Source organism: Melozone crissalis, unplaced genomic scaffold (genome assembly GCF_028551555.1).
Source record: "Melozone crissalis strain CALT ecotype California unplaced genomic scaffold, PUWL_Pcris_2 ptg000042l_1, whole genome shotgun sequence".
NCBI lineage: Eukaryota > Metazoa > Chordata > Aves > Passeriformes > Passerellidae > Melozone > Melozone crissalis.
This window is the reverse complement of record NW_026535820.1, coordinates 21,084,350-21,111,162: the sequence shown is the minus strand read 5'-3', so window position 1 is coordinate 21,111,162 and position 26,813 is coordinate 21,084,350. Positions and strand designations below refer to the sequence as shown.

Below are 26,813 nucleotides of genomic sequence, written 5' to 3'. Positions count from 1 at the left end.
GATAAGGAGAAGCCCTTCTCTTACACAGATAATAAAAACAAATGTAGCCATACATGAAGGTAAACTATTTATTCTTATACACTTTTTATAAATTGAAAGCGCACTTGAAACTGCAACTCCTTCATTTAAACTGCTTTGTTCTTAAACTACAAAGACTTTCCAAACATTTTCTACAACATCTTAACATCTTTTACTTTGCAGTTATTTTCAAATTTTAATTGGGAGGAGAAAGGCATCACACTGAGATGCCACTGGAGATAATATAAATCTCTAAGGTTTAAGTGAGTTAAAGACAAAAATAGACATTTCTTCTCTGTGGCTCAGAAGCACTATCTTGAAAAATGACAAAATCTACTTCCTCACTTTCTGCAAATGCATGAATGTGGGTATGTTTACCTTCCCCTCTTTCTTCCCCTCTACAAAATCATAGAATCATGTTGGAAAATACCTCCAAGATAATGAAATTCGACCTTTGACCAAACACCAAGATGCCAACCAAATCACAGCACTAAGTGAATATTTTCAGGGATAGGGACCCCACTACTTCCCTGGGCAGCCCATTCTAATACTTAACTACACACCTACACTGAAAAATTCAAGTCTCCAGTCAGGTTGCCACAAAATGAGTATATGAAACTGGACTTCATTATAGGAATTGTTAGGAAACAATAAAAATAAGTTTTAATGCCAGCACTGCTGGTAAAAAAAGGGTACAGACAGTGATGGATCCAGCATGAAAGGTTAGTTGGAGAGAGCAAAAACAGATGCCAAGTATCTGTGTATATTTAATGTATGAGAACAACTGATACCACAGATAAGTAATTGTTGATATTTTCTTAGTATGTCTTGATGTCAAAATGGCTTTGTCCTCCAGAATAAATTCTTTGCTCTTGAGGTCCTGAAGAGGTTTGGGTCTTTTCCCAGTGTTAAAAAAATTTTCCATTTGGAAAATGCAGACATTTAAGCTGCCAGCATTACAGATGGCTACCTTTCTATGCCCTTGCTTAAAAACCTAGCCAAACTCCTTTTAACCAATTTGACACCTAGGTTTACCTTGTTTGAACTCAATAAGCAGTCTGAACTGTGTAATAATCTGATGTCTGCTAGACAGGCTCATTCTGTTCTCCTAAATCTAATCTGTGTTGGATCTGCCCACTATTAGAAACTTCAACCTAGGGACTGTATGTAGAACTCTAATTTACTCCACCAAATGCATTTAATCAATTCCACCCAACTATTTTCCTTTTGCTCAATGTTTGATTACTTTTATGTCATCTATTAGATACGAGCTGATGTTTTTTACACTAAGTGGGTTATCTGACAAGGCCAATTTCATGCCTCCCATTAGATAAAGTGACATTTCAATCCAATTCTCTGACAAACTTAGATGAGGATATCGTGCCGTTTGAGCACAGACAATGACAAGGCACTCGTCTTTTCAGCCTTTCTTATCAGAACAAACACTCAGGTAAATTGAAAACCTCCCCTTCAGGATTTATTTAAATAGAACAATCAATACTTTATTACACCATCCTCTAAAAGGCATCTAAGTTACCACAAACAAGTTTTCAACTAAAACTCTTTCTCTCCCCCCTCCACTTTAAGGCCGGACTAATTGTTCACTGACAAGCTTTTTCTCATTAACTAGACAATATTCATGTTTACTCTTACTTAATAACAGAACAGACAGCTCTTTAATTGCAATTTTCCCCCTCCATACTGCTGAAACCTTGCTGTAACATGCTCACTCAGGTGAAAAAAGAAGACAAAAAAAAAAGAACAGAGTAAGAACACCTGGCAGTTTCTTACATGTCTTTCATTTTCAAGATCTCATTCCTATTCCTTTGTGATTGTAGGTTTGATTTGCAGCACCTTAAAATAGCAGCCCTTCTGTTCTTTTCAAGAGTTTTGGTACCTTGTCTCCAGTGCCACACACCATCAGGCCACAACAGCACTACAAAGCTGAAAGATCTTTCCACACATAATTGGAATCTACTTAGAGTAAGTTCCTGTTTAGTGAAACTTTGTCTACAGTGAAGTGGAATGAATGTTGTACAGAGTTCTAACCCACTCTACTGTGCAAACATCTCAACTTAAAAGCAAGTATGTTTTGAAAAAAGCCCTATGCCAGAGTAAAACTTTTTGCAACCTGAGTTACAGGTTCAGTAACCAAAATGAAATAGAGCATGATAAATGTGAAGAACTGATCCTCTTCAACTTACGAATGCGCCATTTGACTCTCCTGTCATTTCAGCAATGTAATTCTAAAGAAATTCCTTGTAAGGCAGTTTAGTTACACAAGTGTAAATGAAAAGAGAATTAAATTCATAGTTTGTAACAAAGAGGGGGGAGTAATCACACCAATGTTTTTACACATGCTATTATTAAGCCATCAGCAATTCACAAGTACACTAAACATGCAGTGTGGGCATATATACATTCTTCATGATTTATGGATAGTAATGGATTAAAAAACATATAGCTGCACTGAAATCACCTGTTATCTTTGAAGTCTGCTAACTGATATTGCAGAAAACCTGCTAAAAATTAGGAAATACCATTTCTTAATTACATGCCATCAATAAGAAAGCGTATTTATTCATTAACCCCTAATGCTGCTATTCAGTACAGTCATCTAATGTTTTACAGCACAATGCTTAAAATGGGTCTTTTTAGGTCAGAAGGAATGACCTGCAGGTGGTCTCATAAAAGCTCCAACACAGGCAATGGGGATTACCATAATTACTTTGCCACTCTACAAGCAGTTAATGGGATTACACCCTAAGGCTATCCACTTGCTCACAGTGCCCAGTGCAGATTTTCTGAAAGAATCTGGGTAAGCACAAATGCTTTAATGATACGCTTCATAATTTCATCTATTGCACCTCAAAAGAAGCACTAGTAAATTAAAACACCCTGAATCAAAGAGACTGAGAAGAAATGAACTCCTTTAGCTTCCTGCACCTCTCCTCACTGAAGCAGTAACTCCTCCCTCTGCCTCCTACAGACACTGCTCATTTCTCTTTGTTTTCACTTGTGTTAGGTCTGAAAGATGCTTCATCATTCCTACTGGGGTTATAGTCCACGCTTCCTTTTTTTTGCTGATTTTCATACATATCTATTTTTGGCCATCTACTTTATTTTCTTTTCATGCTTGGACTGAAATAACCTCATTTTTTCCACCATGCCTTATAATTACATTCTCATCTCACCCACTCTATTTGTTTCTCTTTTCATCTGTCCATTTAAATAGCTCTTTTATGTTTTCATGCTACAATTTTTCTTGTCTTGTTACCTTCATACCCTGGTTATTTCCAACATCCTTCTCTTGTCCTGTTTCTCTGCATCTTCTCTACAACACATTCACTAAAACTCTATTCTTGCTTTTGGAAAACGGTTTATTCTCAATTATGGCTTTCTTGCATCCTCTTCTACTGGTGACAGATTATTCCCCATTCTAAGTGTTCCCCAAAATACTTAAAAAAAACCTTCTATATACTGAAATATGTGTATTTTATGAGTTCACTTAAATGTAAATCTTGCATATTTTGTAGTAAGTATACTTTTAGAATACCATCCCCATAAAGCAGGCAAGTAGCCATTATCATGTTCATACTTCAAATAAATTTGTAAGGACGTACAGGTCTGAACAGTGCGTTTTAGGGAAATACTTAAAACAGCAATCAGCAAGTACCTAGTTAATTAGCCCTGGCTTCTTCTATCACTCCCTTGTTACAGCTGGATAGACTCTTAAGATTTACATAAGCAAAATCTATTTACTGAACCTCTTATCAAGTTTAACAGGCTATGGGTGACATTCTTACTTCATTAGCAACTGCAAGCCCTGATTCCACACAGGGAGCATGCCAATACTGATTTGTATGGTGAAGTACCTTTGACTATCAGTTCTGCATAGTTGGATACACCAACTCCTCCTTCCGTCCGGATCATGCAGCGATAGTTGCCGGCGTCCCGCTTGGTGGCATTCACCACACTGAAAAGAGCTACAAATCGCCGGGCATTGAACACTTTTATGTCCTTCAGAGGTGCATCCCGTACATAAATACCCTAGGCAAAGAAAATAAAATAAAGATTGTGGTTAGTCATATTAAAAAATATATACTGACGATCCATTTTACTTCTCTCAAGTTCTCCAGAAGGAGAGATAAAAGCAGAAGTCTGTACGTTACTTTTACAGGTGTGACAGCCAGACTTTTCTGCCTTCCCATGTGAGTTAAACCATTCATCATGAGTGGGCAACCGTTAATCTGTAACAGTTGCTTTCAACTCTTTATAGATTAACCAATAGAAACATTTGAGAACAATGTAACATTTGCTTGCTTGTTTTACACAAACACTTAAATTTATTTATTTTTTAGAAAATGTAGCCCAGCATAGTCAGTCCGCACTTTCTCTTGACTTCCTGCATCTGCTGCTTGGGATATGCATTTTTCAGGGAAACATCGGTGGATGGTTCTCATAGCAGCACCCACCCAAGGGCTTATCAGTGACTCTGGTGGAAGAGACTAGGAAGAGATTAATCAGGTAAATGACCTGAAGCTGTCTCCATCTCTCACTTTCTCAGCATGGCACTGGAAACTGGGCAGTTTCTTTTTCAGCAGAGTGTCTTGCTGTCAATTCAACACATTACACATATGGCACAAGAAAATGAACCCTGTAGCAGCTGAGGAGCACAAGGAGTGAAAAAAAGAGGGTAGAAGACAGAATAAGGCATAGATGACAACTTGCCACATCCTTTGACACAGAGATAATGGCAGAGAGACTTGGCTCTCAAATCCTCATCAGAACTCATGCTCCACCTGACCATGAAATAGGATATGTGCACTAAAAACACTCACAATCCCGCAGAAAATGTGTAATGATTGAATTATGAAAGCTGGATGGAAAAAAATAAAATCAAACCAACCACCAAAATGTAGTGACAACATTAACCCAAACAAGCAAACAAGAAAGATGCACTTTTTATACAATGGTATGTATTCCAACACACTGAAGACTACAACCAATATCAAAACATGAAGACAAACTGGAAAATGCCAACCAGCACTTCACAAAAATCTCTCTCTCCAGGAAGGCACACACACTGTCTGATGCTAAATATTGACACCAGGTATGTTTAGTGTTTCTCTGACTGGAGGAGCTTCAAGCAGATCAAGGGTCCTGCACTAGCAAACTTCTATAAACCAACAACACTGGTGATGTCTGTTTTTCTGTCCCAGAGTCTGTAATTTCTCCAGCTCAATTTAAGACATATAGAAAATACTGATCTCATTTTACTATGATCTTATTTGCCACTAAATTGGAAGTATCTTTGAAATACAAGTTATAACAGAAGAACTCTAAACAACAATCACACAAAATTAAACTCATCCATAAATCACAAAACCAAGTCAAAGTTAATAATGCTGTTATACCAAAGAAGCAACATAATTAACAATAAATACTGATTCTAATGCACAGTAAAGTTACTTCCTCTTCAAAAGAAAACGTGGGTGATGTATAGCTAATGTGAAAGGGGAAAAAATGTTGTAATATGTCCAAAGAAGAATGTGCTATCACGTCTTAAAAATTATTCAGTCATAAATTATTGAGAATTCCTTCAGATAGTTGACAGTTCCTTAAGGTTTCTCAAAGTTTGAGCTGCTGATAAATCAGCTTCTGTGATGTGGCATTGCAGTCACAAAAACCTAAACTTGGAAAGAAACATTTCAAACTACTATTTCAAAACTACTATTTTTTGCCACTGTAATATCCTTCTAGCGAGAATGGCTGCTGATAACAGGAGATAAGCAGTGGGTTAATTAGAAGTTTGGAGAATGAATATTTCTTAAAAGCCACATTATTTCTTACCTAATACAATTACCTAATTAATCCTGATAATCAGAACTACTGATCAATCATAAGCCAGTTTTAAAGTATGTTACTACAGCTTTCAGGCTCTTGAAGGATCCCGAACATACCCAAATCTCATGGTTACATTAAACCCATCCATATCACCATTCCCATTTTTCTAGCTGCAACATCAGGAAGACATGCAACATGCATGCAGGCTTTTTTATCCTGCCAAGAAATAGGATAAGTTATTCCTCAGGGAAAAACATAGTGCCACACAATGATTAATTCTAGCACCTAAACTAGCTCAGCTCATTTAGAGTGGGAACAAACTACTTTGCTCTCCAGCCTGCACAGAAAACCCCCCTTCCACGTGGGACACCTGCATCCACAACTTACCAGGACACTTATGAGTTACCATACAACAGAAGAACTGTAAATATTTTAAAATAATTTCTTGCTGTTCCCCCAGATAAAGAGATGTGAAGGGAAAGGATGAGGCAATGCCACTGTAATTTCTGCCTTAATTTGCAGTTCATGAAGAGGGGGCAATCATGGCAAGATATGATGCATACACAGCCCCTGCTGGGCCTACACAGAGAACTGTCTCCTATCACACCATCCCCTCAGACCACCAAGGGGCTGGTAAAAATCCTGAACTTCACAGTCTGGGTGTTCACAGACACTGCCAGCAGTCCTTGAAGGCAACTGCTCCAACAACCATCCCTATAGGACACATTTCCCATCTTACTCATGCATATTTAGAATGGAAATTGGAACTAATCAATGCACTGTAGCAGTTACAATAAATTACTATTTCACCTGGGTCCCATAATCTTTTTCACCTTCTGCTGATTCTCAAATATACTAATCTCACCTGATTTTGAATGTTTTAACTGCTGTTCTACAACAGGAAATCTTAGTTTGATCAAATAATTGACTTACATGGCTTCGTAACACATGCCATTGATTCACATACCAATAATTTTAACTGAAAAAAAAGAAGCCAAATCAGACCAGGAAGCACAGATCACTTGCTCAAATGAAAAAGCTAGAGAAGCCTTAAATGCAACTCAGCTTGGTTCCACAGAGGATTTGAGCAAATTTTCCCTCCACCAAAATCCAGGTGAGAAAAGGTTATTAACAATGGCTTCAAAATTCATGAAAAAGCTCTGGAATAAAAAGCCTTTATTATTAATACTAAAAAAAACCTGTAAAATATATGGGAGATTATTATCAATAAAGATTATCTTGACTGAATTCTCTTGAACATTGCAATCTCATGGAGGCAAAGTGTAGTGTCTAATTATATGTTAGAACTCAAATAGTCCCAGAGAATCACTAGCATGACATTTTTTACTGGAACTCAAAGGAGAAGAAAAAAGCCCAATTTTTTTTCTTTAGTCTCTTTGGGGAGAAATATATTGAAGGAAAATATAGTGTCTGTAACAGACAAAGACAAAGAAACATAATTGCTTTACGTTCCACAAGAAAAAATACAGCCCAAGAGAGCAAGTTTTCCCTCCCTTCTGGGATGACAGCAAATGAGTAGGAGAGCTGCCTAATTGATTTAAGCCTAAGCATAAAGGAACAGTAATGAAGGTAATGAATTCAAGTATAAGGAAAGTTCAATCTATAGGCATTGTTCAATCCTCCAGGCAACTGGAAGACTGTTACAAAGGCTGTGCAGAAAAAAATTTTAAAAAATAATCACACACCTACAACTTCTCCCAAACTCTTATTTCAGCAGTAGAAAAATGGCAGAAGACTATTTTTAGTTTGAAAAAATGCTATTAACAATTTGATATATAAATACAGAATTGTTTCTGTTGTAGCAGTACCCACACATCCAGCTTCACTCCCTTTATTTGTGATTCACATTTTGTTTCCCCTGACTTACTGCAATGATTTCAGAAAGTTACCCAGGTTTGGTATCTTTTTTTCCAGTGTTTAACAGGCCCATTTCAGCTCACTGTGTGATAAATTACCAGCTCTCAGTGCTGACTGCTAACAGCTATTTCATTTAGAATGGCTAAACATAACATATCAAATGAAAACTTGTTTATTAAACATTCTAGCACATCCCGTTACCATTTCTTCACAAAGAACTATTTTTAGTAGCCTTCAGAAAAGTTTTCATCACTCCCTAATGCAACAATCTAAACACACACAAATCGAGTTCGATTATGATATTTTTTACTAACTATAATGATATTTTATTTACTAACTGTATGATATTTTATACTAACTATCTATAACAGTTTACTAACTAACTATAGGTAGTTTTACTGACTATAGTCATTAAAACTTTACTCTCACGTTTTTTGAGATTCTTCAATTTACCAGTAGGTCTTGCAAACTCTCACTTTTTACATGAAAGCCTGAGAGTCTTCCCAAATACATGACATTTTATTGAAAAATAAACAAAAAATGACAAGTCTGTAATTTACTGATCCCATTCCAGAAAAGAGGATAAAATTAATGATTAGCAATATAGCACTATGGTACTGGTATTAAGACCTACTAGCACAGGTTGTTCGAGCAAATTTGCAGCATCCTGTTTTCTGGGTGGGGCTTTTGTTTTGTTTGGCTTTTTAAAATATGATTAAAAAATAAATATGGTTCTTTTAACTTTCTTTACTTCAGCCCTGATTTGCCACACAAAAGTATGAGGCTTTACTACTGATTAGGGCTGTTAGCTCTTCCTGCCTCTGGGACTTTGAGAACTGTGTGAACAGGATACTTCATTCTTTACAAAGAGGAAGCTGCCATAATCATTTAATGTTAGACCTGCTTGGTCTACAAAGGCCAGGTCCCCAGGGCAGAGCTATTTCACCTTCTTAGAACACAAGAACTATGGTCACAGAATAAATACTGAGATCCAAAAATGAAAGTAACAGATTCCACTGGCTGCTGAGGAACCTGTGCATTTTCAAATGCTCAGAGAAAGCTTTCAAAAAATACCAAATACATATGTAAAGAAATGCCATTTAAGGCAACTAATAAAAATATATAACTGGTAAGTCACTTCTAAGAATAAATTTTCTATTAAAAACAAGTTATTTAATATATGGGGATATAAAAATAAGCCTAATTTAACTTCAGGCTTTACACAGCTTGAAAAACCCATATTCCTAGTACCAACATATTAAATGCATATACAGACAGCTAAAAGCATTGTTAAAATGCATGCTATTTTTCCATTTTAGGCAAGTTAGAATGAAAAAAAATAGGTTATAGTTATTTAAATTACACTTACTGGCTCTTCTACGCAATGAACTAACTCCAAGTCTTTTAAATGAACAGCAATTTAGCAGCAACAATCTATATATTAAACCTTTCAGAAATACTTTTAACAAAAATGTAGCAGCAATTCAAAGGCATTGAACTTCTGGGATGTTACATCCAGCACTAGCAGTGATAATCACTCTCAAGGCAAGTATCAACAATTTTGTGAGAGAGTTAAAAGGAAACATCAGTCACCCTCTGTCCATATGGGTAGATTAGACAGCTTTTTATACTTTTAACAGAAGAAAGGGTTTGTATTATCCCACTTCCAAATACACACATTTATAAAATTGTGATTAGAGTTACACCAGCGGGATCTCAAATAAAACCACCAAGGCCAGAAGCAATTTTTGTTTAAAATGTGTATAAAATCTAAATCAAATAGTAATTAATACCTCAGGAATATTACTTTGCAGAGTTCAGGTAATTCCAGTAACTAAGATGGCTACCTCTGAATTTCTAGATTCACGTTCATAACCAAGACAACTTTTGTCAGTCTAGATTAGAGTCATCACACATCCTGTGATTATCCAGTATTTATTCCATCTGTCTAAGTTAACAGCTCTATTTCATTCAAGTAATAAGGCCAAGATGGAAAAAGATGATTACTGTCCTATTCAGAATTATTCTGCTATGAGATGGAATTGCTCTCTGCAGGTGTAACTAATGGGCATTCAAGCAAGCTATTATTATTATTTTACCTTTCAAGAAAGGCTTCTCCTTTCAGTAATTTAATGTTTGATAACTGAGCCTTTTCTTCAAATCACACAGGCCTCCAGAAGTCCCTGTTTATTATGACTAAACCTAAATATTGGCTGGAGTTTTCAGGTTGCATCATAAAATACTATTTAAGTTACACATTGAGTAATCACATCAAAAATGAAGCACTGACATCTATTTGAAGACACAGTTACAAACACAGAAAGTAAACAAAGACAATGTATTTTCTGGAGTCATTAAACTCTTTGTAATTTAACCAAAGCAGTTACTCCCTACTCATATACTGAAATTATGTTGTATCATTCTGACAGGAGAAAATCTGTTATTACATAGACATTTTAGAAGTAAGAAAAATAAATCCAAAAACTCAACTCCTGTTCAGTCTATTTCTTATTTTTACTTTAAATTCCAGAGCAGCTAAGAAGAGTTTATCTCCTCTAACAATTCGCCAGTGCTCACAAAATATGTAAAATCACAAATCTTCTTTCCATTCATTTTTAATAGCACACAATAGAATACAAAATGAGTTGCAGAAAACTACAGCCTCAGAAACATCTGGAGAAAACAAAGTACCAGAAAATATCTATCTAACAGGGAGTTTAATACTTGAATAAAAATTATGGCAATGATCCATGTATCTACCATGCATTTTGTTGAACTCACAGTCCTACTTATAAAGTCATTTACTCTAATGCTGTATTTTAATTCTTTGAAGTACACAACACTTAGTACTTATCATCCTCCTGTTTGTGTTTAAAATTCCAAGACCTAGGATGAACACCTTGCTAAAAACTGAAGTGAACATATACAGGAATTTAAATACTCTGAGGCTTGGCATTCTGCAGATGTCAGGCTTATGGAGAGGCCAGAAACCAGCAAAGTGATGAGGAGAAAATGAGGAAGCAGAGCTCATTAGTTTAATTTTCATTGGTACACACTACACAAAGCCTAGTAATGCTGGTCTTTGTCTGCCTTTTCTAGGCAACTACATAACAGGAGATTTAAAAACCAGTGCATTCATGCCTCACATTTCCTTCACTTCAAAAGTGTTAATGTGGGGAAGAAAGGCAGCATGGGAAGAAAAAACTCCAACATGCAAGTGGTGGGGCCAGCCTGAAGTCTATTGCAAAGTTTAAAACAAGCAGAACAGCAGGCAAAGCCAAAGCAACATGGAGTCCTACCAAACAGGTAAGGAAGAAGCAGCCAATAAAGGAGACACACACAGATCTGAGGATGACAAATCATTATGGGCTCAGCTACTGCCTCCTGGATAGATTCTTCCAAATGGGAGGAATGAATGGTGAAAACAGAGTAAAGAAAGCTGTAATAAACCTCTCAATCTTGTCAGTGCAATTTGACTAAAAAGAACCATAGCAGCAATAATCAGTAGAAATTAAGGCACAAGTTGGTTCATGTAACAAGAAGCTGATATAGAGGGCTTTGGCTGGAGGTGTTTCAGTCTTAATTACTGAGACAATCACACTAATCAAGTCACAGTTTAACAGCTCCCACACCCAACACTCACCTTCCCCAGTGGTCTGTTTCCTTCCCATCATGGTCTCCTTGGATTTAAACTTGACTTTGGTTTTCCTTGCCTCAAAACAGCTTCAACAGCCTTTATTCTTTATTAAAAAAAAAAGCCTCACCTGAACTCCAATTTGAACAAGATACCTTCCTCCCAGCACTAAGTTTGCACATTTTACCTACAGCATTCATGGTAAAGGTCATTGCTTCTTCCTCTCAAAGGTCCAGCATAGCACAGAAAACTTAGTGAATTTATTTTATCTGTTCCCTAATTCTTGCATGTCCTTAAGTGATTCATCTGCTGCTGAACAGTGCTTCATATCAAGGCAGTCTTCAGGATCCAGAAACAGGCCAACATCCTGCACTCTTGAAAGGAAAGCTGAATTTAACCAGCCCTCTGTGGCACAGGTCAACTGTTTCACTATCTTATGTCTGCTAGTCACCATTTTATTATTTAACACTCCAGAGTAACTGGAAGACTAACACATCACAATGAGCTTCTTGAAAACTGAACCCTTGAGTTGCTTCATTTTTAAAATCAGACAAGAATTTCCAAAAGGTTTGACTGATAAAGGTAATCTCAGAATAACTCTTCTTATGGGTCACTTCATCAGATGAGAAGATATATACATGGGGGTGGAAGAAGGGAAAGGTTTACGTGTATCCCCTCTAACCTATGTACGTACTTGTCTGCAGATAAGCAAATTTTCTGCAAATCAATGTATGTAGTCAATTTATTAATATTTGGTAGCTTCTGTATACCTGAGATACATATCAAAAACAGGGAGAAAAGGAAGAAATAAGAACTATTATTACCTGTTACCAGAAGTTTTTTATACAGAGTTCATGTTTTGTATCATCCTTGTAATACAAAAACAGTAACAGCTCTCTTGCATGGTACTTCTGACACTATAGATATAATATGCAAATGCAGAAGATCAAAATTCCATCATTGTTCAGGTTACTTGCAAACAAACTTTGCCAAGCTTTCCCCTGGTCTCTTAAGGTTTTGCACTGTTGTCCATAATGAAGGTCCCAGTGCATTTAAGAGAGTTTACAGCGTACCTCTAAAAGAAAAACTTCTACAGTTTATGAATGCTTCAGGTTTCCTTCTCTCAAATCTCTTCTGGATATGGAAGATTACCAAAAAGACAGCAGATAAGGGACACTATTTTTGTGAGAAAAATGCTTTTTCAAACTTTAATGCCTCTATTAAAAAATTCAGACCCCACATTACCTTCATAAGCAGGAACACTTGGCTATACCAGTTGGATACCAAGTGCATATTTCAGTGTCACAAGCACACTCTTGGCAAAGCAAACTCCACCTCTGCTAGACGGGTGACAAAGGAAGGCCTTTGGAGAACATCACCCATTATCGCAACTTGCAACCTGATGGATGACCAGCACCACTGCAGAGGAAAGCATATCTTCCCCTCTATCTACTCTACTTTTTTCCTACTGCATCAAGGGTGGCTTAGGGTTTTAGGGTTTTTAATAAAATAATCAGATTTGCTTACATTCCCTAAGTTTCTTTTTTGGCATCACTACTGACATGGTCTCTTGTGCTTATAGACCTGAAGGGTTCCAGATTTAAGGCTTTTGAGTAATATAACTTTTTTGAGTAATATTCACAACTTTTAAGTATTTTCACCAGAATTCAACTATTTTGGGTAACACTTCCAGACCATTCAGGAATGATGGGGCTGGTACAAGATGATAGAAGTGACATTTATTCTTCCACCTACCCTATCCAAATTATTTTAGTATCAATAACAAATTCACTGACATTTCCTCATGGTTACCAACATATGGTTTTTTTGTGCCATGCATTGCAGTCTGGGTGGATTGGGAGGCATAGCCTGTAGAGCAGCTTTGCTGGTCAGATTGTTCAGTGTTTCCCAGGAGAGAATATAAGGCTTATTTCTGGCTCCACTGTTACAGTGGCACCATGTCATACAAGTAATGGAAAGCTGTAAATTCAGAATAGCTGCTCCACCATCAAGCATTTGACTTTTTCCAGCTGTGCCCTTCACTGCTCATCATATAAGGGAAGAGCACACAGTGCCTGCTGCTGTACCACTTAGTGCTGCTGAAGCTAAACTATAACAGAAAACTTGGTGTCCAAGGGGGAAAGCCACCTTTAATGGGCATGCCCACCACACTCCCAACACATTCACCTGCACACAGATGACTAATAAAATCACTAGACTCAAAGATTTCTGCCACCTCCAAACCTCATCGAAATCAAAACACTTCACAGATAGATCAATTTCAATATAACATTTTGCTTCTTGCATATGTTCACTGGGATTTATCGTTAACAGTCCACAATTAATTAATTTCTCCTAGTTTCTGGCATTGCTAATAATTAAAGATACTGTAAGAGAAATATTAGCATCAGAGAAGCATTAGTCAAACCTATATTCAGACAAGAATAAAACCAGTAAGCCCATGTAAAAAAGTGTATTATATGCATCAGATAATTCATATGTAAGGCAGATAACGAGGGCTTTACCAAAGACACAGCTCCTTAGACACTGCCTAACACAAACACACTAACACAATACACAAACACAATATATATCACACTCTGTTGTTCACAGATGTTTTCTGCCATATGGTAAGGTTACTGCACAATTACTGAAAAAAACCTAAAACTAATTAATGACAATTAATAGAAAATACTGAATATCTACTGGGAAAAAAGCACTAAATATATACATGAGTGGCAAGGGGGACACAAAGAAATTAACATTCCAAAACCTGGAAATAATATTAAATAATCACCAGAATTTAAAAAAAATAATTAAAGATTTACCTTTCACCTATACAGTAACGTATAGTGTCCCTTCCTATAGGAAATTAATTGTTCTTCTAACAAAAAAATCATCTCAGGCTATCTACTTAAAACACATCAGGAGGCACATGCTTCAGGATGCATGTTGCAATCTTGGCAAAATCTTCAGCTGACGTCATTAAAGCTCTTCTCAAGGCAATGGACTCCAGACAATTTGCACTGCACAGGGTGGTTTGACCAGTCTTGTAAGACTGAACTATTGATGAGCAGGAGGAAAAATGGTCTTGTGCACTCCTGTAGTACACAAACACACCTATTCATAAAACAACAAATATTTGAATATTCAAAAGAACATCTTTAGGCCTATCTCATTGTACAGTTTACATCAAAAGTTCGACCTGTTTGTGTTACCAAGTTATAAGACAGACGTATGATTTAACAGTTGAATTGATGCTTCACTATCAAAATGGCCAAAGCATTTTTTTTCCTCAAGTGCTTCAAAACTTGGCTATGAAAATTATAATTATGGGAAAGTCTAAGAGTATACAGCACAAGAAAAACTTCTTATGGAAGTCCAGAGCTTCGTTCACCTTCTGGGTTACTGTATGCATATGCATATAATTTACATAAATGAGCACATGCCCACACAGAGACAATTTTGTATATCCTATAAATCTATTTGATTTTCATCATCTGCAAAGAGTAACTTCACTTGTTCTACATTCTTACAAGGATGTTTTTGATATCTGTCATTTGGGTACGTTTGTATTCCTGAGGAAAACAATTTGCTTTCCAGAACTCCCTCTGACACAGGACTATATTTCTTCCTTTGAAAAAGTAATAAATAATGCATACAGGTAGTTTTGTATACAGATGAATAAAATCTCTCATAGTCTTCACACCTTCAGCCAAAGATTACTGAGGATTAAAAAAAAATGCACTGAATAGGGTGAAAGACAGCTTTCAAGAAAGACTAAAAGAAAAGCCAAATCCAGGAAATAACTATTTACATAAGGTAGAATAGAGATTGGCCATTAAAGTGATACTGTTCTTAGTTTCTTGGCTGCAAATGAAGTAGAACACATCCTGCATGCATAAACCAAGGTATGAAAGATTTCACCCTCTACCCTTTCATCAAAAAAATATCCATTAGTCTCTTGCTACTGGTAAATCTGATGATGCTGCTTACTATAGCTGTCAGACATATCCTGAGATCCTATTGTTATCTGCTCACCCTCACAAATTTCTACTTTTAGTTCTCTATTTCTGCAATACAATTTACGTGTCTGAGAAAAACATTTTAAAGTAACTATTTATATTTCAACCGTGTTTTAGAATAAAGTCAGGAAAAATAAATTACTGCAGTGAAGTGATGACCTCTCTTTTTCATCAGCTACAGCTTTCCACTCTTTGAGGAAGCTGTCTCAAGAAAGGCTACTCACATCGAGTCAAAGCACATGTCTGAAAAATGCAATTGCAATACCAAAAGATTGTGTTTGATATTAAAATGGAATTTCATTATATCTGGGTATGACTTGACAGCAATTTCCTGTAAATCATACTGTAGCTCATTCTAAGAACAAGCAGCACACAGAGGCAACTGAACCAACCCACTGCAAATAACCAGGAGCAGCAGATGAGGACGGGAAAATGAAGAGAAGGAGACAGCCCTTGGAAGCTATGGAAAACCAAGCCAATTCCTTGCAAGTCAATAACATGCTTTTGGTGCAGTGTACTTCCAAAAACGAATTCTACACCCTCTCTCCTATAATTCAGAGTTGTGCTTCCTATGCCAAGTTACTGGACTCTAAGAGGCTTTTCAGAAGACTGTCTCAGCTGCTTTCATTTGACCAGTAACAGTTCAGTGTTGCACCTGTTCATTTCTTTCCCACACTGGGAGCAGAGGAATGACATTTTTGCTCAACCATTCAATAGGAGAGAAAGAATCATCACATACTAGCAATAACTTGTGCTGTTCACAGATGTGAAAAAAGAAAATGTAAGCAGATAAGACACATCTTTTAATTGTAGAAATTCAGATGTATCTTTAAGGTATGTTTACGTTAAGAATATAAGCTAGTGGAGATGTGAATTCATAAACATACAATTTAATCAATGACCTTATTAACCAGACACTCATTACAATGACAAAAACAAACTTGTATGATGGTTTTACTACATGGTTTTCTTGAGTCCTTTCATTTGAATTTAACCTGAAGTGGTATCAGTGAAAATACTCACAATTTGCTGTCAGATTATCTGACAAGCTTACAATCATAGCTCAAGAACTAGGGAGAATGGCTGCCTAGTGGAATGAGGAAAAATGTTTTTCTGCACTATGCAGTAGGTAAACAGCTTTCTGTCTTCCCTTTCCCAAAAGAGTAAATACTGATCACAGCATCATGAAACAAATTTCATGCCTCAGTGGTCTAATTTGGGCAGCTAACATATGAATCGTGATTCCCTGCAGGCCCTTTCAATTGTAGAAAGTTCTACAATACTCCATAAATTAACAGACTTCATGTTCCAAAGGGAATAAGAGAGGAAAAGACTTAAAAAGAGAAAGGAAAAAAAAAAACAACCGAGGGAAGTGAAGTACGATTTATAGATTTCACTTAGGACAGCTCCAAGGCCTGGGCATTACTAGACTTAGAACACGTATGCTGATTCCAACAAGTACTTAGGAAAGACATGGAGACTAAAGTAACAAACCAGCTCACAACTATTTACTTGTTTTAAAGAACATATAGCTCTCACAGTCCAGCAGACTGTAAAATGTAAAGAATTTGTTCATCACATAAATGTGTACCTCTAAACTTGAACTCTGCTGCACAGAAGCAGAGAGGTACTAAATAAGAGTCAGAAGTACAGTAGTGAAATCCTGCCACTATTGGAAACTGCAGAAATGTCACTGAATTCAGCGTGTTTGTGATTTCATCCTGGCAATTTACCTGCGCTTCAGACTAACAACGTGAATCTGAAAAAAAATGACAGGTACTGGAAATCATTTGGGAGCAAATTATTTCATGGTATTCTGAAATTGACAAATCCAAACAGATTAGGTCTCCTGATATGACTTACATGGCAGAAATGCTGAAAAGCCCCTGATAATATCACTCAACTGTATTTATTATTTATTTACTATTATGTACCCTTAAGGTTTTATTGGTGTAATGAAACAGACCACCAGAAGGATAGTAGAAAAGGCTTAGTCTTACTGGTGAACAAACTAAGCATATCACAGAGATTGCATGATTTGTTTGCAGTGCCACTAAAACCTGAATCCCTCTTACCCGAGTGCCAGCATAAGTGATCCCAGGGAACAGTGTTCATATTATTCTGGCTCTAGTTTATATAAGAATGTATTTTATTAAGATGTTTTATAGTTGAATATTTGGTTTAGTGCTACTGTGAACACATGGATCTTCAAGATCCATTTAACGAGTCATATGATGTAGAAGATGTTTCCATGTTTTCTGACAGCTGTTACTGATAGCTGTGCTGCACTCACAGTCCTGCTGCAGTGCCAGGGGATGTCATACACAGGCATATACAAAATTCCTCAACACCACACCACAAAACCAGAGAGTGAGGTATGAATGGAGAGCTGCAAGGGCTGGGATCTGTTGCCCATTAATGATTTCCTAATGTGCTAAGATACAGCTGACCCTGTAGGGAACTGTCCTCCCATAGCCTCACTTTGCAGCACCCACACATGGAGCTGTTTGATCAGTCTCACTGCAAGTTGCAGCAGACATCTGTGGAAACTGGCAAACAAGTGCAAAAATAAATCCAAGCTATCCAGGAGATCCTGTCAACTTCTAAAACATTCTTATGCAAAGTCACACCTGGAATTTGCACAACCTTAGGCTGATTACCAGGGGGACCTATAGTTGTACAGGCAGAATAAATAAACAGTGGCCCTGTAGGAAGATAGAATTCCTCTAGAAGTCTGTTATTACTTTCTTATCCTTCATATAGAAAAAAAAAAAATCTCCTAATCATGTATAAACAAGGAATCAACTCAACTAAGCTCAGATATTTTGGAATTACCATGCTGTTAATAAAGTACTTTTGTATTACATAAGGTCTAGAAGGGTATTTCTACAATAAATTACATTCTGCTAAAGAATTTATGGGTGTCCTAAATTCTGTGAAAAAAAATAAAGGGGAAATGGTACTGTCCCGAAGCATTTCGAAAAACTGAATGGAACGAGGATTTCCTTATACTGAATTCCACCTTCAGTTTTAGTAGCAAAGGAGAGCATTACATCAAAGTTCAAAGGTACTAGAAAGAATATAACTCATGAAATAGCAACCTGTTATTTTCCCACATATGCTAAACCCTTTCATAAATAGAAAAATAATTCTTTCAAAAAAATCATGATGGCTTCAGAAAGAGAGTAGTCTAATTCTACCAATTCAACAGTAATACTGTCTTTAAGGTGCTGGAGCACTAGAAAAATATCAGCCTTGTATCAGCAAGTGATTGGAAATACCCACGTAATCCCAAAAAAGAAAACCAAAGTACCTCTTCATTGCCTTCAATGCATTTGATCAGGCTCTTCCTAAACACACTTAAGAATTCATCATTCATATACAGATAAATATGAGGCTTTGCTTTTCAAGTGATTTTAATTTTCTTTTTGTGTTAGATTTTTTGTAACTACTTGGTTGTTTACCCTGACATACTTAAATAATTCACAAAATGCAAATGCAATGGAAAAGGTTAACTATAGTAAAAGCCTGAAATTGTTTAAAAGCATAAATAGAGGATTTCATTTCTAGGTCCCATCTGTTACCACTGCCAATTTCATCTATTCCTCTTTCTCCATGTACTGCAGCTTCATCTGACTGAACTTCTCTGACATTGCTTCACTTATTTCGATTGTCCTTACTTCCTTCTCACAAAGTCTCAGTTCTAGCATGTTGGTTTTCATGAATAGAAATCACTGGAATCTGGATGCTGCTGTACAAACACTCACTATTGCTTGCTGTAGGGAACAACTGTGTAATAATGGCAGCAACAGAGCCGTTAAACTTCCACCCTCATTATTAAAAGAGATGAAGCAAAAAAAGCATGGTTTTGATACCAGGCTATTGTTTTTGATACCTATGAATAAGGGAATGCTATCTTTATTGAAAGAAAATTATTTGGAGACACTTTAAATTGAGATCTGACAACCATCTAGAAGCTACATTATTGATTAAGTAAAAAACAATGGACTCAATGAACGTAAGTAATATCCTTTGGCTCAGTAATACAGAAGATCAGATTTGACTGTTATACATGGTCTTCTCTATACCTAACTGTAAAAATGCAATTTTAGCTGAAAATACTGAACAGATAGAGGTAAGCCAAGAAAATCATTATGCATAATACTGCAGTTAGCCAGCACAGACATTGTTAGAAAATAACCTGTTGTTCCTTGGGGATTTAGCCTTTACTCAAAATTGCCACACGTAAGGAAAACAGTATCTTTATTTTTAGTAAGGAATTCCACTGAAACAAAGCAAGAAAACCTCCCAGTAGCACTTTCTACAAAAGAAAACCAAGCACAGAGCAGTTCAAAGGCAATATAAAATCTAATATTGATGAAATTGACAGCCCATAATTTTTCAAGTTTTACATTCCTTTCAGACTCTCTCCTCTCTCCAGATATCAGTGCATTAGGAAAAAGATAAATTACCTGTAACCAAAGTCTGTCGCTTGAGTCTGTTCCACCATTGGCAGTGCATTGAAAAGTAGCAAACTGTCCTGCATTGACTTCCACACTCTGAAGGCGCAAGAAATGGGGAGTTTTTGCTGTTGGACAAGATGCAAGTGTTAAAGTTATGCAGGAACAAAGTACTGGCTATAAAAAAAATTCACCAAGCAAATGAAACAGCTCTGCTTTAAAAGGTTCAAGTCACTGAACAATCAAATCTACACATTAGATTCTAGGTCAGTCTACTCCGGTGGCTTGCAAAAAGCAGAATAGAAGGGTGCTGTGTAATTGTTCCTGCTGTGTAAATTACCTCAGCTCAGCATCCTTCTTGTAATAACAATCTATTAGAAAAGATCATATTGGAAACTAATAATGTTTTGAAGATAAACCTATTATTAACCTACCAACTAGACAAGCCAGTAAGAAATGATGTTATCAGGGGAACAGGTTTTTCTTCTTAGCAAAGTACAGTCTATAGAAGAGATTCTTTAGAAATGCAGCCCACCAAACAGGTGCAATACTAACATAACACTCCTCACCAACTACAGCTGCATTCTCTAAGCACAATGCTTCTCAACAGCACTGAAGAAAAAAACCCAAAACACAACACATTCTCCATACCAATGCTTGTCATTTAGAAAGAGAAAAAAAAACCAGTGAAAACTAAAGCAATATACCTACAAGCAAGCTGAAATTGATATTTGAACAATTATTTGCACTGAAGTAAAAAAGTAAGTCTATTTTTGTTTTACTAAAAAGAATCAAGCATGTAATAAAAAAATAGATATTTGATACAGAAAACCTATCATTTAAAGCACAATATTCCCCAACCTACTCAAAGCCTACTACAGACAAGCAGACTTCTTGCACTGTGTACACTAATAGATAAACCAGGCTTTGAACATTGCTTTTCAACATCAAAACCTTAGTACTAGCAGTAGACTGGCAAACTAAATACCTATTTTCTAGCAGAGCATTACGACCACTTAAAGAGTTGATGATATTTTCTTAAAAACCCTTATTACTGGGAGAAATTGTATTTTTAAGGAATTTATAAATAGATCGCTTCATGAAAAGTTGCCAAACATCCAGTGCAAGAGAGCATAAGAAGGAGGAGATGGAATAAAATAGCTCCAATTAATACCTAAATATGGGATTAAATATTTCTGTAACTATCCTTATGACAAATTTAATACAAATACAGCCTTTTTTTTTCTTTAAACATTCTCCAATTAGGGCAGACAGAGTTTAGGCCAATATTATCCACTTCCTTGCCTATGAAACTATAATGTGAGAATATCTAGTAAAATTCTTCAGTATGGTTCCCCATTTCTCACCTGTCAGTTTTTTTTAAAGTTTGCTTTTACCCCTTTTATTTTACTGTTTCCTTGGTCTTCTTAACTCTAAAAAACTAAGTTTTCTGAATTACGAAGTATGGCCTAAGTGGAGAAGATCATTGGGTTTTAAAAACAAACACACACACATACAAAAACTTGCCCATCTATCACAACCCATGCCTTTAGTTTCTATGTGCCTACAATCTGCTTTCTGCTTGGTCTTTGTTTGTACTACCCAGGCAACTGTCTATCAAATATTTCTCCAATTTCAATTTTGTTTAAAGAGTTAATAATTCCAGAACTATTTTTCTGGGAATATACAGAAATCATCATGAGCTTTACAAAGTTTTAGAGTAGTTTTATTTCAATTTTCACACTTTTTCAATTTTCTTTAGACAATTTAACTGGTTTGATGTCTTAATTTCTAACATTTTAATTACTTCATCAAAGAACTTTTCATTAAAGCTTTTGCATTTCAATACTGTCATGTCAGAACTCTACATGCTATGGGCTATAACTCAGTCTTCACATTACCAAGAATTATTTGCAGGTTTTGGGAATGATTGGTACAAACGCAAACATCAAACCTCTCAAGATCTGTATAAAAAAAAATTTTTAAGCTGCTAAAATGCTGCTTCAGACTTATCCTACCTGAACCAAGGATATAAATTCAAAGTGCAGAAGCACCTCTATACTTTCTAACAACATGAGAGCCTGCAGTGTTTATTAGAAATAAGTGACTCAGAAATAACAGCTGCTGATGCTGCATAACTGTCTCTCTATTTGAAGAAACGTGCGTGTCTTCCTGCCATTAACACTAAAACCATTTTTATGAGGTGCTTTGATACTAACTGATAGAGCACTTTTTATTTGGAATCACAGCTCTTACTTAAAAGCTGCAACAAATGCATGCAAGCACAATATAAGAGGAACAATCACACAGAAGTCGGTGTCTTCTTCCCCACTCAGTCATTAGGTCAGTAATGACTGACCAAAACCTCCTATTTCATGTATGATCTTAATATACCTTATCTAACAAACAGCATACATGTGAAGTAATGTTTTATTTAAGTATTTAATAATATCTGGATTACCATATTAAAGCTTAATTTACAAGGTTTGAATTGACATTTGAGGATAATTAACTGTTAACTATAACATATCCTTAACAATGAGATAAAGAAATATATCTGAAGCATGAAGAAGTAAAACAGCACAGAAACCGAGCCATGAACGTTGAGAAGTACCCTGAGTAACCTTGTTTAGCAAAGCCTCAGTCCCCAGCCAGCTGAGGCTTCTTCCTTCTAAGCCTTGGAAAAAATAATTACATATAGTCAACTGTTGGGCTGTTCATCTGTTCTCACCAATGTCTCAGCTTGTGGCTGCACTGAATTTTTGATGCAGACAGCAAACTCATCAACAAATCTTAGAATCACAGAATCATGATGATTTGGTGATTTTTTTCTAAGGAAGCTGCCATGTGAGCCAGTTTGGGTTTGGGACTCATGCTAAGTGCTGCACACAAGGAGCACATAGCCAAGATGTCTTTAAAGACAGTAAGGTACAATGATGTCATGTTTAGCAACACTCCATACATATACTCAGCCTGTACTTTTGGCAGTGACATTGTTTTCTGATGTTTTCCTTATCTTTTGCTCCACATTTATCAAAGCATAGCAGCACATTTATTTTAGGGGATCTGGCTTTACAACACAAGATAGGTACTTACTACATGGATGTCCTAGAACTTTCACTTCATCAATAGCCACATATCCAGAGAGACCTGAAGTAACCACTTCAAAAACAACCTGAGAAGCAGAAAGAGAATTTCAGTTAGCATCTTTGGAACACAGGGAATATAAAAATAGTCTACAATTGGAAAAACACAAACTCGTTCAATACGTTATGAACATCTGGAAAACAAAACACCATCATAAAACCCTCAAAACGTGTTGCTCTTATCATAAAAATTAATCAGAACTGAAATGACATTTTTTCGCATTTACATCATTTTTGGAGATTTGCAAGCAGGATCGCATATAGCTCACAGTAGAAATAACCAATCTCTCCAATTGGTCATTTATTAGATAACTCCTTTGGCCTGCCAAAGGAGTTATCTAATAAATGCCTTAAGTTTTAAGAGCAGTACTGTACTTTCAAGTCTTTGTCTTGCAAAATGAACAGCTTTTATTTTAAACATTACAATTTTGCAGTACACAGAAATTTCAGGGTATCAGCCACAAACATACCTATTTTCAGGAATGTATTTTGCATGCCTCTTAATCGTCCACCAATTGCAGTGAATTAAGCAAAGCAGATCCATTTGCCACGGTTTGTTTAATGGCTATAAATAGGTCACAAAATAAACGGACCGTTCTCATCATTTGAGCTGAGTACACTCTAAAGTAAACCTCTCCAAAGTTTGGCAGCCTTAGCTTTGAACATCCCAAGAATGTTTATATGGAATAGAAGAAAATATGCCAGTAATGTTAGCAGGTACATTTCCACACCAATGCTCGAGAAGCTCATGCTAAAATCCAGGTTGTGATTTTTATTTTTTTTTAATACTTCACTTTGGCTTGGGAAGTTAACTCTAATTGCCTTGTGTAACTGATCTCAGGAATCACCCTGAGGAAGACAAAGTTCAGAAACCATTTTTCATACATATGCTGTACTCAACCTTGGAACAGATGATCACACTACATACCATACCCCTTTACTGAATGATACAGAATGCAAAGATGTTATGAGGATAACATACAGCTCCATAATAGATCACAATTTCCTGATGTTGAATAAACAATCTCAGAACACCATTTCTGATTTTACAACAAACCTTGCAGTGAGAAAAACCTTCATGCCCTTCTGCCTCTGCCTTCTCCCTTGTTTTTCACTGCTCTACCTATGGACACCGATCTGTTGTTCTCTCCCAGATTTCTTCTTCCTAACCTCTGTCCATCTCTCCCTCCCAGTCTCACTGGAATAAAATTGCTGTAAATATGGCCTTAAGTCCACATGGCTGAAAAGGAAAAAAATACTTGATTCATTCTGCCTCCTGTCTACACAAAATTTCAACCTAAAGCGCCAGTGTTGCCACTACATGAATCATGCAGCAAGAAAAAAAACACAATGTCGATAAGAAACATCCAAATGCAGCCAAAGAAATTTTTCAGAAACAAATTTTTCAAGAAAAGGGTTGCTCAGTTGGCTTTCTAAATGCCAGATGGCACTCTACTGACTCTTGAAGTTGGTATTATTGATCCACAGCAACAGGCTGAACAGGGTATGGATTTGGCTCCCAGCATTTAGTAGAACATCGAGAGCAACACCATTCAAAATTTCAAAGGATCTCTTTCCTAAAAAGTAGAAAATGTCCTGACAGAATTGGTCTTAACTATCCTGGGAAGAAGTTCTTAAATAATAAAAAAGCAAAGACTCAAAGAATAACCTGCATTCAGAGACCTGAAATAACTTTGCTAACCATGATTATTACCCTCATCTTAATAGCCTTGAAAAGGAAATAGAGAGGTGATGTGCACTAAGTAACTCTAAGTTTTAACAGCAGTGCAAGACCCAAGAATGCAGCTCCTGTTTACAGCCACTGTACTTTGAAAAAAGAAGAATAATTTCTCTCTATTAAGAAACATGACAAAAGAAATTACACATTCTTCATCTGTGCTATAAGCTCTGAAAAAAAGCAATAATGCTGAGGCCCTTGAAAAAAGGCAGAGATTGCTCCATGTCCTGAAGAGCAACTGAGCTATTTGCAAATGAGAACATCTGAAAGACCACAGGGTATGAGAACCACAGCATAGCCTCAGAAACCTGCAGTTGAGGCAGGAACATTCCAACACAGTAGTGGAGAACAGGGAGCAGACAACCAGGTCTAAGTAATGATGGAAAAATTTCCTAGGAAAATATGCTGCCACAAAGTATGTTCCTGAGACAACTGAATCTAGGTGTGCATGCAAAGATCTGCCTCTAAAAACGCAGAGGGCTGGGGACAGTTACTGTTTTGTTTCCTGTATTTCCTAGTGGCTTTGAGTTTTCTTCTCTTAAGAAGAAAAATACATTAACAACTAACTTTCTGGGTTTTATTGAAATATAACGTAAAAAAAACCCTAAAAACCAACCCTCTCTTTCTTATGGAACACTCAGCATAAGAGCAGCTGCACAAAGCCACCTGAAAGGCCTACCTGGATCCATGACCCCATCACTGCTGAGTAAAGTATTTTTTCAAGTTCTCAACTTTCAGATATGCTAAATTCTAAAAAATATCCTGAGGAACTGTCACATGCACACCTGTGGAGCAGCCAGACAAACCAGTCAGAAGACTTCTGCTAGAAATGCTACTGCCATATAACAGAGACTTAACTATTTTTTAAAATGCTGCATAGGAGTGTCTTTTCTTAACAACTACCTCACTTCCAGCAAGACCAATAATCTGAGCTTTAGAAAACGTGCAATATCCATAGATCAAAAAATAATTTCTATAATTCTTAATGGGAGAGCTTCGCTACAGGTTCACTGGGAGGCTTTAAGCGCCTCAGTACTGCAATCTACTCACAGCCAAAAAAACCTTGTAGATTCCCATTCCTTCAGTTCACAGGCAGAGACCACAACCTTGAAGCAACTGAATCAGAACTGCCAATGTCAACAGCAGAGAAAAACTCAACAACTGATCTGAAATACCCTGCTGTATCTCTAGACAAAATACCAAAAGTGTCATTCCACAAAAAAAAAGCCAGGCAGCGTATCAAGAAAATGCCAGTTGGACATACAACTGAATTACAATTATTGACATTAAAGACAGTATGTTCCAAAGAAAAGTATCACAAATTGAAATACTGTCAGTTAAATCATGCTTCCATTAAAAGCAATAGCCAAACTGATACCAACTTTAATGACTAACTTTTACTCCCTTCTGACATGGAATACGCCATTTTTAGTAAACAGAAAGAGGCAGTAAAGCCAGTAGTGACATACCACTGTCAAAGAAAGACACTGATTCATATATAGAAGAAAAAATATGCACAAATACAGACTGGTCAGAATGGAATGACAGCTGACCTGAGGAGAAGGACTTGAGAGTGCTGCTGGATGAGAAGGTCAAAATGACCCAGCCACATGCACTTGCAGCCCAGAAAGCCAATTGCATCCTGGGCTGGATGAAAACAGGCATGGCCAAAAGGTCAAGGCAAATGATTTTCTCCCTCTACTCCATTTCAGTGAGACCCCACCTGGAGTACTGCATCCAGCTCTGGGGCCCCCAAGGAGGGTAGAAACCCTGTTGAAGGAAGTTCAGAGAAGGGCCACAAAGATCGTCAGAGGGATGGAGCACCTCCGCTATGAAGAGGCTTAGACACCTGGGGTCATTCAGCTTCAAGAAGAGAAGGCTCCAGGGATCACAGGATCACAGAATGGTTTGGGTTGGAAGGGACCTTAAAGGTCATCTAGTTCCAATCCCTTTGTCACGGGCAGGGACACCTTTCACTAGACCAGACTGTTCAGAGCTCCATTCAACTTTGTCTCATTATGAGATATCACATTACAGGTGCATCTATAACCACATATACATACTGAA

General features: G+C 36.7%; 1 protein-coding gene across 1 annotated transcript in view; it reads right to left on the bottom strand.

Annotated features, from left to right (window-relative positions):
* The window catches only part of PTPRM (protein tyrosine phosphatase receptor type M), a 438,824-nt gene that overhangs the window by 269,416 nt on the left and 142,595 nt on the right, over positions 1 to 26,813 (bottom strand). Inside the window, exons 4-6 of the mRNA XM_054284774.1 lie at positions 22,959 to 23,037; positions 19,875 to 19,990; positions 3,894 to 4,068 (exon numbers count right to left, since the gene is read on the bottom strand). Of these exons, the coding sequence (XP_054140749.1) occupies positions 3,894 to 4,068; positions 19,875 to 19,990; positions 22,959 to 23,037 (370 nt within the window). The remainder of the gene's footprint in view (positions 1 to 3,893; positions 4,069 to 19,874; positions 19,991 to 22,958; positions 23,038 to 26,813) is intronic.